Source organism: Cicer arietinum, chromosome 4 (assembly GCF_000331145.2).
Source record: "Cicer arietinum cultivar CDC Frontier isolate Library 1 chromosome 4, Cicar.CDCFrontier_v2.0, whole genome shotgun sequence".
Taxonomy (NCBI): domain Eukaryota; kingdom Viridiplantae; phylum Streptophyta; class Magnoliopsida; order Fabales; family Fabaceae; genus Cicer; species Cicer arietinum.
In genome coordinates, this window is record NC_021163.2 from 10,978,848 (window position 1) to 10,994,140 (window position 15,293).

A 15,293-nucleotide genomic window follows, 5' to 3' on the forward strand; every position below is an offset into this window, starting at 1 on the left:
AAGGCTAGACCAATCGCTTAGCCAATTGTGTTTCCACAAAGTGATACTAGATCCACTTCCTATACTCCATCGAGACCCCGCCTGCAGAAGAGGTTTAGCATTCTAAATACTCCTACAAACATAACTTGAATTGTGGCCAAGGTTAGCAGACAAAAAATCACTAAGGGAAAAAAATCTAGCGTTGAAAAGACAAAGGATAAGGTTGTTCGGATTAGATAAAGGACAAGGTCAAAGGATAAGGTTGTTCGGATTAGATAAAGGAAAAAAAATTAGCGTTGTAAAGACAAAGGATAAGGTCATTCTTGTTTACCAAGAATAGATATATTGAAAGCACTAATGTTTTTAAAATCCATACCTCTGTTGCGTTTGTGTATTGTGAGTTTTCCCCACTTGAGTTAATTGATGTCTCTAACACGTCCTCTAATTTTGCCCCATCAAAATGAATTCATCATTTTTTCAATCTCATCCTCTAAAGTAAGGGGTAGCAGAAAATATGTTTAATACATAGGACAAAATAACTTGGAGAACGGATTTAATTAGGACTTTCGGCCCATCTGGGAGAGACTTTTACTACTCTAAGAGTTGATCTTCTGCCAAACTTTGTCCTTAATGAATCTGAAAGTATTTTCTTTACTTCTGTCAATCATTGAAGAGAATCACAGGTATTTTCCAGTCTCTTATACTAAGTGCACACCTAGAAGGTCTGTAATCTTGTCTTTCAAGTCTTCATGCATATTTCTGCTACAAAACACTTTAGTTTTTTTCAAATTTATAGCTTGGCCCGAAGCAGCTTTCTAAACATACAAAATATTTTTCATAGTTTGTGCTTCTCTAATAGATGCTCTAAAGAACAAGAAGCAATCATTTGAAAACATAAGGTGTGACATAACTAGGGCGTTTCTACACACTTTGACTCTATGGAGGTCACCACGACTTTCTGTCTTTTTTATTAACGTTGAGAGCCGTTCAACACAAAAGGAATAGATACTGCGACAATGGATCACCTTGGTGGAGACCTCTTTCTAAGATAATAGGACCAACACAATCATTACTCAATGTGACTTTGTGCTCTATTGACTCGACAAAAACCTAAAATGTTAATTAAGTTTAGCTGTGACTTGTTTCTTTTTTTTTTACTTTTTTTTTTAAGGCCAAAATCAAATTCAATTCATTCAACACGGTTGGCAAAATTTATCCCCTAAACCATAACAGCTACCCCAAGAAATCGATTGCAGAATCTCACCCATCCAAACAAGGTTGACAAAAATTAAATAATGGTTTACAGTTAAATTACACATATATATTCCAAATAAATCCAGCAACCAAACCAGTAATTAAGGAAGTAATCAGAGCTGACAGAACTCTCCTTTTCTGCTGCAGACCTCATAAATTTTCTATCATCCATAGTACTGCAAAAGCTTTATCCCACCAATTCCAAACATTCCAATGAATGCAAAATCCACTGACTAAGAGAAAAAACTGAATCCATACACCGTGCTTTTTAACCATTTCCGTGACAGATTTTTTATTTCTTCTAACCATTCTTCCACCAATCTATCTCTCTTCTTAAAAATCTTCTCATTACACCCTTTCCAAATACTGTAAATACACGCGAACCAAATAACGCTGAATTTATCTTTGTTCATCGAAGCAGTATTATGCGATGCAGTAAATACTTATATTGATTATAACTTTTTTTACTGAAATTAGTTATCAATTATTACACCATAAATCTCAATTGAAGTTTGAGTTTAATTTTGATACTATAATAATAAAATATGGTACAATTGTCAGTAATGTCCAGGATTGAATATGATTTTTATGAAATCTTCATATTACTATTAGACCTATAAAGCATGTAAATTATTCTAGATTCTTCTCAAGGACTGGCATAAGAACTTCATCAGAATGAAGTTTCAGACCAACTCACACACTTTCACTTTAAGCTCCAACTCGTGTGTAGGTTTCCAAAATTATTCAATTCATATTGTTCTCACAAAATATTGTACTAAAGTATAATTATGAATTTGAAAATTTATGATACAAACCTGGATGCAAAATCTGCACTAAAAGTTAGACCTTTGCAGACCACTCATCTTGCCTAAATTCAAGAATCGAGCTTGAATTTTTGTCACTTCACTTACTATCAACTTATGTGCAATGATTCTTAAACTTGATGAAATTATTAAAATATCTATTACTTCATTTTAACATCAACCGACCAATATATTTAAGCAGAAAGTAAAGTACTTTACTACTTCAAGAGCCAAAAGTCTACCTTTTTCTTCTAAAATTCCCTCTTCTTAGTTATAATTTTGAACAAAAATTTTTGATTCGAGGCTGCTAAAATGCATCGAGGAAACTCTCTATCCAAAGCATATTAACAAGTACATTGGGTGAAATTCCTTACCCCCCAAATTGTGAGGGGTGCTGCATATGACAATTGACAACAACTACTCTTCATGGCATTGTAAAATGAAAGTTTCTTTATACCATTCACTTTATTCCTAAATCACAACTAATATGGATAGCAACATGTTAGAAATACACATGCAGAAACATAATTTCTGCACACAGACACAAACAACAATCAGTCAATCATGAACTTGCTTATCCAACTTCAAATCAATAGTTTTTTGTTCCAAGATCACATATGACCCTCCTAGCTCAATTACCTTGGTGGTGGCTTATATATATTGCGTTTGTAACATGATCACTTTGTTAATCTTGTTTTCAATTCTCATTTATTTGTTCTCTTTACAAAATATTATAGCCTTTAAGTAATAGAGCTAACAATTCTAATATTAATTTGGAAAGCATCATAAATAGATTTTGCAAGCAAATTTATGACTAAGACAAACTAGCTCTTTTAGTAACAAACTACATATTTTTATTGCGTATTTAACTTTGACCCGTCTTGCATTATTAGTTTAGATATTATTATTAAGGCTATAGGAATAATCAAAATCTTAAAAGGATTTAGCAAAATAAATGGAGCTTGTTTCTCAAAATGAAATATCGAGATTGCAAAGACCAATTGTTACATATGCTCACCAAATCTAACAATTAACTAGTTACTACATATTGAGAAGAACTGAGAAACATTATTATTTGCAACTGTAGTTCTCTTGAACATCAAATAAAATTATTTGCAATGAAATTAATTTGAGCCTGTTACAACATTGATTTACTGTTTTTGCATGTAACAATACAAGTAATATCCAACATAACATAAAAATGCTTCCTGAAAATAATAAAAGAAAGATGGCAAGGGTGCAGGAGGCTTCACCAAAACAAGTCACACTACATATTCTATGTTGCTCAAGTACAGCCCCAAAAAAGTCCTGAAGCAAAAGGTAAAGTTGCTTTAATCAAAAGCCATCTTGTAAGCAAAGCTTGGAAGACTCCATAAATGTGATTTACCATCGCGGTGTTATCAGACTCTCATGGTAAATTTGTAGTTCATCAATTAGAATCATGCTAGAAATTTTAGGATGACGCGTCCTATCTTTACAAATGTTATACAAGACAAGTTTCGAACGCATAGTATTCACCAACACAGCACCAATTTCTGAAGGGAACGATGTGTCAATAAAAATAGGCCACATAGTAACATTCCACCGACGCCTTGATGTAAAAGTCATATGAGGGATGATAATCAATTTAGTCCATGACTCAGCAACTCCATACTCTTTCATCACCCACACAACTGATTCAGTTTCTTTATAGTCAAAACACAGACAAAGGCAATTACTCACAACATCCAACATAAGATTACTTATGTTGTCACCATCAAGTTGAGGCAGCAACACTTCCCCATAAGTCTCATTCTTAACATCAAAGGAAATAATCGCCTCTTCATCAGAATTAATATATTTTTTAACAATCCAATTCAAAGTGCCACTCACAAATCTCCCGGAGCACGCATCAAAACGAAAATTATCAAGATCGCAAGGTAAATTCTTAATCTTTTTCCAAGATTTTGCACCAGATGTAAAAATTAGGGCCACACTTTTACCATATTTCATAAAATTGTACACAGTTAGTAGTACCTTGTACTTGTCATTTTCTTGATCATAACCAAAACCATGATATGAGATATTCTCAAAGTCACCATAAAGATTCATAGTGGTTGGAGATCTTTTGGATTTCAAATTCAAACAAGGGTTCCACAATACGACATAACATTGACGAAGATCATACAAACACAACAATCCATTGCATGAACCTATAACCTGGTAATTTTGCATCATGGTGAAGGTATAGGGTTCAATAGGGTTTGAACGAATTGATTGGTTTTCCAACAATGACTCCACATCGTAAGAAATGATTTTCCACTGCACTCTAGAGAAGTAATGAGAGAACAATTGTGGATACTCGGTTGACAGTTGAAGTTGGTTCTTTGCGAAATGGGGATCGGAGATTAGGGTTTTCCATGATTTACAAACGCACCTGAATTGAAGTAGGGATCTCACTGGAACCCTTACGAGGATCTCGCTAATGATTTCGTCCGGCAAAATCGGCGTTGGATTATTGGCGGCAGTTTCGGGCACCGATTGAGTCGAAACGGTGTCGTTTTGACGACGGTTTCCATGACGCGTCCTCGAACGACGTGTTTGATTGCGTCGTTTTGTCTGAACGTTATCATCATCGCCCATTGGAACGGAAATTGTATAGTATAGTTGCAGTTGCAGCACCCTCAACTCAAGGCATTCTCACTACATTTTTTTTTTTTGTATACAAAAACAATAACTTTGTTCTGTATATTTCATCCTGTTAGTATGTATTTATAATTGGTTATTTAGGGGTACTTTAGAGAACATGAATTTTCTTATAATAAATAATAATATTAAATATATTTTTTGGTTCAAAAATATTATATAAATTTGCATAATAGTCAAACTTGTATTTAATTTTTATATGCATATATGACAACAATATCAATTATATAATAATAATATTAAATTACACAATTACCAATATTAAATGATACTGTTACTAATAATTATATTAAATGACACAGTTTTTAAAATAAAACACTAATATCAATAATAATATTAAATGGCACTATCACTAATACTAATATTAAAATAAATTATGTTATTTTCTTTAAATGATTTTTAAGATTTAAAATTTATATAATAAAATATAATTTATTTTTAAGTTTAAATATATTTGTGTACTTTATACATATAATAGTTTTAGTATCTTTAAAAAAAATTATTTTAGATTTTATCTCTCTAAATATCATAAAAATTTATTTTTGATCAATAACATCAAAGTGAATGTTACATAATTAACAAAGAAAAACGTGGATCAAATATTTAAATATATTTTTAATTTATCTAAAATTTTTCAATTTTAATCTCTAATTTATTTTGATTTCATTTCAACAATATTTAAAAAAATTATTTTTGGTCAATAATATTAAATAGACGTTATAAAAACGTAAACTAACAAATAGATGAAATTACACAATTACCAATATTGAATGACACTATTATCGATAATAATATTAAATGACACTATTATCAATTTTCAATACCAATATTAAAATAAATTATATTATCAAATACCTAATATATATATATATATTTTAATAATATTTATTTAAAAAAAATTATTACACTGCTTCATTTTAAAAATTATATAGTAAATTATTTTTTAGGATTTAAATATATTTTTATTTTTTATAAATATAATAGTTTTTAGTTTTAATTTATTTAAAAAAATATTTCATCTCTATAATATAAAAAAAAAATTATTATATTATATTTTCATATTTGACAACAATACTAATATTATAATAGTAATATGAAATGACACAATTACCAATATAAAATAACACTATTACCGATAATTATATTAAATGACACAATTTTCAATAATAAATGAAGCTAATACGAATAATAATATTAAATGATATTATTACCAATATCAATATTGAAATAAATTATGTTGTGAACATTTTGTAAATATTTTTTTTAATGTTTTTAATTTTAATTTTTTTTTATTAAAGTACTTCATTTTAAAAATTATATAATAAAATATTATTTTTTAAATATTTGAATACAGTTTTGTTCCTTGTAAATATAATAGTTTATAATTTTAAAAATATTGTTTGAATTTCATCTCTATAATATTAAAAAAAATTATTTTTTTGTCTTATTTTTTGTCCTTAATATTAAGTGAATACAAAGGAAAACATGGATCAAACGATTAAATATACTTTTTATTCTTATATATATAATAGTTTTTCAGTTTAATCTCTGAAAAATATTTATTTGGATTTCATCACTACAATATTTAAAAACTTTATTTTTAAATCTTTAATATCAAATGGACTATACACATACGTGAACCGATAAATAGAGAAAAATATAGCCCAATTGTAACACTCCAATGAGAATATTAATTTAAATATCATAATAATTTATATACTTATTTTTATTTATTATTTAAATATTGTTTTGGTTAAATTTACTTAAAAAAATTATTTAAATTTGTTTTCTCATTAAAGTTTGTATATTTGTTTTATTAGAAATAAGTATACAAACTATTTATATTTGTTTTTTAAATATTATTTCAGTTAAATTTATTTAGAATAATTATTTAAAGTTATATTCTATTGGAGTTTATATACTTATTTTATTAAAAATATATATATAAATTATTTTTATTTATTATTTAAATGTTGTATCGGTTAAATTTATTTAGAATAATTATTTAAATTTATATAGTTATTTATAATAAAATAAGTATTCTAAACAAATTTAAATAATTATTCTTATTTATTTAACTGAAACAATATTTAAATAACAAATAAAAATAACTATATAAATTATTTTAATATTTAAATTAATATGCTCATTGAATTGTTACGATTGGCTCATTTTTTATTTATTTGTCGACTCCCGTTTTTGTAATTGCATTAAGAATAAAAAATATTGATTTCGTATATTGCAGCGATAAAATCTAAATAAATATTATTCGGAAACTAAAACTGAAAAATATTATATTTATAAGGACAAAAAAATATATTTAAATATTTGATACATGTTTTACTTTGTCAATTAACGTTTTTGTAATGTCTTTTTTACGTTAAGGATTACAAATAATTTTTTTGGATATTACAAGAAATAAATTTAATAAAAAAAATTTTATATAAACTAAAACTAAAATCTTTTATATTATATATATGAATATTTTACTTGAAAATATAAAACAAAAATATTATATTTAAATAGTTTCATTTAAAATTTGATAGTATTTTATAATAAAATTTTAAATAATTTAATATTAATACATATCTTAATATGAACTAATTTACTATCAAAATAAAACATGATAACCAATGATGTGTGACGTGAAGAAAAAAGTTGGAAAGTAAGTTTTATATATGTAAGAATTTAATCGTTATCCACTTCAATATAAAAAACTGTACAACATCTAACATATGATTCAATTGTGAATACGATGTTAGAGATAATGATAATAAAATTTAAATATTTTTAATTAATTAATGATTATAATTGATTAATAATATAAAAATTAATTATATTAATAGTATATATAAATTAAATTAACTATAATATATATATATATATATATATTTAAGGTCAATTTATTACTAATTTTGATTAAAAATCTTCTAAAACTAACTATAATTCTCTCGAATAAAAATAAAAATGACCAAATTTCTTACAGAAATCATGGCCAAAAACTCAATCTGTAAACTATTGACTATAATATTTACTTATAAAGTTGTATATTAACTTTGTTCAATAAAAATTAGTAATGAATGACAGACCAAAAAAATTAGAAATGAATGCTAATTACATTTTGGCTTAAATCTTTTAACTTTTTGATTTTGTCTTTGTAAAATAAAAGATTTTACTCCTTATAAAACTATTATGTCTACAATTTTAGTCTCTAGTAATAATTAAACATATATTTTTTAATTAAATTTTTTCAAACATATTTACAATAATATAAAAAGTTTTTCCATAAAAAATGAGCATAAAATTTGATTTCTAAATTTATATTTTTGTTATTTTTATCTTGAGATTTTTACATTTAAAAAATTCATATTTAATTTATTCAAACTTACAAAATTCTATTTTTTTTTTGTTGTAAAATACCATTTTATAATATTCTAAACATGTTTCATTTAAGTTGGGACTAAAACTTTTATTGGATTATTTTGTAGAGACTAAAATTATATTTTAATTTTATACAAAATAATATTAAAATAATAAAATTTTATATGAAATAAAAACATATTTAATTCATACACATTTTTTATGATTAGATTTCAATTTGTAAATAATCTATTGTCATTTGAAGTTAGTTTTAAGACAAGAGAGATAATCGTGTTGATAAAATATAAAAAACAATTCTTGGTAGTCACCATTTATATATATATATATATATATATATATATTTTAAATTTTTATCAATGACTTTATTGTCAAGTGAAGGAGAGGAAAAAAGGAATATAAGCAGCAATTTCCAGGTTCTTTTTCTTCACTACAACAATTTTGAAAAAAAAATCTCAAACTAAATTGTTTAATTCTCCGCATTTCAGGATTGTGAATTCTCCATATTTCAGGATTGTGATATAATGTTTCACCTTCATATGTGGGTTAATACCTTTTATTGAGTATAGGTGAAAACTCTTCTTTGTAAACAAATAATTTTTGTCGGTTAACTGATCATACTCATAAATATTGTTCAAATGTTACACGTAATTTTAGTCAATCTACGTAATTTAAAATTGTGTTGTTGTTTTATATGAATGAATTATATATATATATATATATATATATATATATATATATATATATATATATATATATATATTTTTTTTTTTTTATTGTTAGTTTTGAAAAAAAAATGTAAAAATTTAAAGAAGTTGTCATTTACAAAGATGACTTATAATAAAACAATAAATGAGATATTTTGATATATAGTTTTAAAAATTGAGTAGTTTGATAAATAAAAAAAATTCAAAATTAGGTTAATGAAAAAAATAAACGCAATTTCTATCCTTAAAAAACACAGGTGACATGCCAAGTTTTTTTTCTTCCAATAACCTATATTTCAAAAAAAAATTATCAAACTACTCCCTTTTTAAAACTATATACCAAAATATCTCTTTTTTAATCTCAATTACAAATTACTTATCAAACTACTCCCTTTTCATACAATTTTCATTATATCTACGAAAATAAATTTGAAACGTTAGTAAATTAATTAATAATTTTATAAATATAATATTTACCTTTTTTGATATTTACTTTTTTTTGTGGGATTTGTCAGACATTAATATGTCGCTGAACAATTCTAAAATGTACGTTCTACAATGTATAATTATTTATTCGTTTGATGATTCAAGAGTTAACATTGAAAATATTTCTCTTATCCATTTTAATTTTATAAAATTCATTTTTCTTTGAGATTCAGATGACATAACTCCTAACAAATCTAAAAAATCATATGTCCATGATACCATAGAGTATCTAGTAATTGCTTTAATTCCAACACGTAAGTCAAGTAGCAGTGCAACATCTTATAATGTTATGGTACATTCACCCGTTGGAAGATAAAACGTGTGAGTTTCAAATCTTCGTTTTTCAACCAATGCAGTAATAAGTGAGTTGTCTATTTTATCTATTTGTGATACGTTACCAAACCCGACTTGATTCAACAATGAAATTATTAAAGAATTTGAGGCAATTTGTTTATGGTTAAGTGATCTTAAGTTTGGAGATGAATCTTGTAATAAGTAAAGATTAAAAACATATTTGAAGAGATTAGAATGAGATGAATTCTATATTTGCAGGAATTAGAATGAAACTATATTTTAGAATGAAACTTAGTATAAAATATATAAGAAAAGATTAAAAATATAGCATAAAATATTGTATTGCTTACAAAATTTTGAATGTGGTGTAGCGTTGATATGTGATTATCAACATTCCATAACAAAGCCATTTAGATGACAATAAAATTGTGGAGAGTGATCATATTATTGGCCTATTTATAGAGTTTCAATTATGGTTGAGTTTGCGGTCGAAGAAGTAATAAAATTTAATATGTCGAACAAACAAACGTAACATAAAATTCAATTGGTCCTAATTAAAAAATCTATACTCGTTCAATTAAGGACTTCAATGACCAATACAATGTCATGCATGGCTTCACACAAGAAGAGTATACTACTTTGAAAATGAACAATTTCTGGACAGAAGGACTGGAGAGGTATATGTTCTAAATTCATGCATTTTGCGAGTTCCCGATGTGTAGGAATATATTCTGATTCCATCGCCAAATCTCCTTTTGGAATGTCGATTTTCTAAAACTGCATAAAAGTCGCCTTTTGGAATGGTGACTTCTAGGAAATCTGTCACAAGGTCGCCTTTTAGAATGGCGATTTGCCAAAGCTGGTAAAACAAAATCTCCTTTTGGAAAGGGGATTTGGTAAAGCTTCAAGAAAAAGAAGTGTGTGCACGCGAAGCTTGCTTGTTGGATGTGTATATGTATCTTCCATTTTTAAATCATATCAATGACACCAAAAAATGTAGTTTTCCTGATTTACTATAATTGTGAAATATGTGAAAGACAAGATATTGGTAAATATTTTAAAAGTGCGGAAAAAAAAGGTATTCGAGTTCAATTTGGATGCAACCTTACTTATTTGAAGAAAAAAATTGAAGCGAAGTTGAAGTTAGAAAATAATAAGAGGGTGTCTAATATAATTTTTTGACATCATGTCTCATTTGGCCAAGGTCTAGTGACCAAGTAGAAACATCTGAACCTAAATCATCTCAACTTGAATCGTATATTCCACTAGGTGATGTATGTGATTTTGACCAAGAAGAAATAAGTGAGAAGAGTGAGAAGAATCATACTTTGACGAGGAGGAGGAGTAGGACGACGACGACGGCGACAATCTAGAGCTAGAACACCGTGTAATTGCAACGACATACGATCCACCATTCCATATGCATAACCTAAACTTTGATTATGCTTACCAATCCTCCGAATTTGATATGTCTTCTAATGAACTGCCTCCATCAGATGCATCTCTTGAGATTGAAATGAAGTTTAATAGCAAACCAGATTTTCGACTTGCAATTAAGCACTAACACATAAAACACTCACCTAATTATCGTGTAGTACAATATGATCAATACAAGTATGTAATTAAATGTGTGAATTTACAATGCTTGTTCAAATATAGAGCTTCGCTAAGCCAAAAATGTAAATAATGGATGATTGGTCGTTTGAAGGGGCCTTACAATTGCGCAAGTTCCTCTATGTCATAGAATCATTTCAAGTTTGATTCTAACATCATATGCAAAAGCATAAAATCGCTTTTGAAAACTGATTCATTAATTAAAGTGAAGGTGATCATTGCACATATTCAAGAACGGTACAACTGCACAATCACCTATAGAAAGGTATGAATGACAAAGAATAAAGTTATCAAAATGATATGTGGGAACTGGAAAAGGTCATAAAATGACCTTCCAAGTTGGTTGTTGGCTATGCAAAAATTTCTTCCATGAACTATTGTGGACATGGAAGTATCATATGCATATTTTTACAATACTCTGTTATAGGGTTCAAAAAATTTCAAACGATTATTCTAATTTTTCCCTTTGTGCATCTATGAGTTCAAATTTTTGTAAACCATTTGCCTCGGTGGATGGAACTTTGTTGTACGACAAGTACAAATGACCCTGTTGCTAGCCATTGCACATGATGGGAACAAAAATACAATTCTCATTGCTTATGCACTTGTGGAAGGTGAGACAGGGGGTACTTGAAGCTTTTTTTTTGAAAAATTTAAGAAGGTACGTCACGCCTCAAGTCAACGTTTTTTTATTTTTTTTATTTCAGATAGACATGAATCCTTTAAAAATGCTTATAATAATCCAAATAATGGTTAACATTATCCTTTGTCAACACATGTGTACTACATTCGACACATTGCACAAAGTTTCTTGAGAGAGTTCAAGGACAAGGAACTTCAAAGAAATTTGTTTGTATGGGTAATGATCTAATTCTTCTTAGTATCTTTTTCACTGATCACTTTATAATACTTGATAATTTTTACATCATTTATAACAAGATATGCATTAAGTGGGCCATTATTCAAATATTACCACAATGAAATAAGGATGGCAAACTCATAGGCTTTAAGATGGGTTGATAATATCCCCCAAAATAATGGATTATAACGTATTCTCAAGGTCGACGATGGGGACACACGACAACAAACATTTCTGAGTCAATCAACACAATGCTCAAGGATACACACAATCTCTCAATCATTGTTTTGGTACAATCAACATACTATAAATTGAGAGTTTTATATGCAGAAATATGACAACAATATCAGACATGATTAACTTCTGGTCGAGTATACACAAACAATTGCATGGACAAAATTAAATATGAAGTTGGTAAATCTAATACTCACCTAAATTATTATTCTTTAATGGTGCGTGGAACAGTAAACCCAAAAGAAATGTGACCATTTGGTCATTTTGAAGTCAACCTTCAAACAAAATGTGTGATTGTGAAAAAATTTCAGGCTATACATGTGCCTTATTCACATGTCATAGATGCATGTTCTTACGCTCATCAAAAATTTTTAGTGCATCTACTTGACGTGTACAAGGTTGTTAATGTATTCAACATCTACAAAGAAGAGTTTCCACCTATACCTAGTGGAGGATATTGGTCACATATGAAAGTGAAACATTGTATCACAATCCTGAAATGCAAAGAATTTAAAAATATTGTCCAAATAGTACTTGTATGAGAACTGAAATAGACATTAGAGAAAAAATGTCAAAAAAATACTGACTATATTGGTTAATTGGTCATACTCAAAAACATTGTTCAAATGTTAGATGCAACTCTAGTCAATCTATGTAATTTAAAATTTGTGTTTATGTCTTTTTATGAATTATATTAATTATATTAATTATATTAATTATATTAATTATATTAATTATATTAATTATATTAATTATATTAATTATATTAATTATATTAATTATATTAATTATATTAATTATATTAATTATATTAATTATATTAATTATATTAATTATATTAATTATATTAATTATATTAATTATTTAACTAATTAATGAGACATAAAATAATTAAGAATAAATTTTAATATGATACTTAATCATCAATCAATGAATTGAGATATACTTGATAAGTTAGTTTATTCTCTATCTTATCTCTCTTATTTTGACCACATGTCGATAGTTGTTTTTCCATTATTTATAAAAAAAAATATTAGGTATTTTTATTTTTTACTCATCATGTATTATTTAAAAAAAATATATATATTTTTAATATATATTAACTGTTTAATTTGTATACATATATATTAAGTCACACTATGTCTCAAAATCTCATTTGCAACAATTGTACGTGACATTTATGATTATAAATGGTGTAGTACGGCTTTAAAAAAATGAAATTTCATCAAGTTTTGGACCAAAATTCTGTTTGAGAAACCAATGGGGAGAAACAAAATCAGGAAACTACTTTCGCGATTCAGTTAAAGTAAGGGGACCAGAGTTGCAATTAAGCCTAGAAATTTTAAATTACGATAAAATTTTAGTAAATCCAAGTTCAAAACGAGAATTTCTCAAAGGTTTTTTTTAAAAAAAAAATAATTTCAATTTTTATTGAAATAACAAAAATCTGTGATGTAAAATTTGTTGTTTTTTATGAATAAATTATGTAATTTAAACTTTTATTGTAATTTCAAATTTCTATTTATGTATTTTTATGAATTATATTAATTATATTAATTATATTAATTATATTAATTATATTAATTATATTAATTATATTAATTATATTAATTATATTAATTATATTAATTAATTATATATATTGTTAATTTGAAAGGAAATTTTTTTAAAAAATTACCTCAAGAAATTTGCCTTTGCAAACTCGGGATTCCTTAAGGAAATCGTCATTTGCAAAGGCGACTTGTAGTTGAGATTAAAAAAGTAATATTTTAGTATATAGTTTTAAAAAGTGAATAGTTTGATAAATTTTTTGAAATATAAAATATTGAAGAAAAAAAAGAAGAAAAAAAAAAAACCTACATAGAATTGCTTGCCTTTCAAAAAATTCTAGTATTTTTTCTCTCTTTTTGAACAGTGAGATATTACACTTTACTCTTTCATGTAAATTATACATAAGAGAATTTGTTCTCGATTTTCTTGTATAGTATAAATGAGTTATTAATAAAAATTTATAAATATTTAATATTTACCTTCACCAAAAAATATATTTAATGTATAGAAATTTTTGTATTTTTATACAGTGTAAATATATATATATATATATATATATATATATATATTTAATTTGCAAATAAAAAACATACAAGAAAAATTGTTAAATCATGAAAAATATTTGAATTATTTTGTGCACTCTTTTGAGTCAATTATGTTCTACAACTAATTACCAATTTTGATATTATATCTTATTAAATTTTACTATTCAACAATATTTTGGTGTAGAATTTTCATAACATGTTTTGGTATTGAAAGAGAAAATTTTACTTTGTTGACAATCATATATTAATACTCAAAAAAAAAAATCATATATAAATGGCTACACGTTTAAATTTGTAAACACTTCAATTCATTTTCAAAACATTTTTTAATCATTCAAAACAGGTTTATTACCTATTAATATTTGAATATTTTCTATTTTTACCTTTCTAATATAAATAACAATGCCTCAAAAGAATACCAATATTAATCACTATTTTTAATAATTATAAATTAAAAAATATAACTACAAGTCAATTATGGTTGTCACTCAAGTTTCATACTAAAATATAATATTTTATTAAAAGTATTTAAACAAAGAAAACTAATTGATCTTTTATTAACAACTATTAAAAATATTTGACTCAAAATTCACTAATATGTTGTATTTTTTAATAGTAGCCAATAAATGTCTCAAAGGCAAACAAAACAATTTCTATTATCACCACTTCTCAAACCATGACAGTAAGCATAACTCCTCAAGGCAATGAGTTTTCTATTATAACAGAACTTTTTTTGTCTGAGTTCCATTATCATAAAGGATGCAACAACCACACCATGATTGAACAAGAATATCATCTTTGTTTATTTCTCACCATGTGATTAAACAAAATTCATTCATGGTCACCTGAACCAGCTGTACTAATTCTTAGCACAAATTTGTTGGATGTAAGCCCAACAGCAACC

The 15,293-nt window shown here is 26.2% G+C and overlaps 1 protein-coding gene across 1 annotated transcript; it reads right to left on the minus strand.

Moving 5' to 3' along the window:
* Positions 1-3,123: 3,123 nt before the first annotated feature.
* LOC101506618 (F-box/kelch-repeat protein At3g23880-like) lies at positions 3,124-4,780 on the minus strand. The gene has a single exon (XM_004496361.4). The coding sequence runs from the start codon at positions 4,656-4,658 to the stop codon at positions 3,420-3,422; it is 1,239 nt and encodes a 412-aa protein (XP_004496418.1). The 5' UTR covers positions 4,659-4,780; the 3' UTR covers positions 3,124-3,419.
* Positions 4,781-15,293: the final 10,513 nt, after the last annotated feature.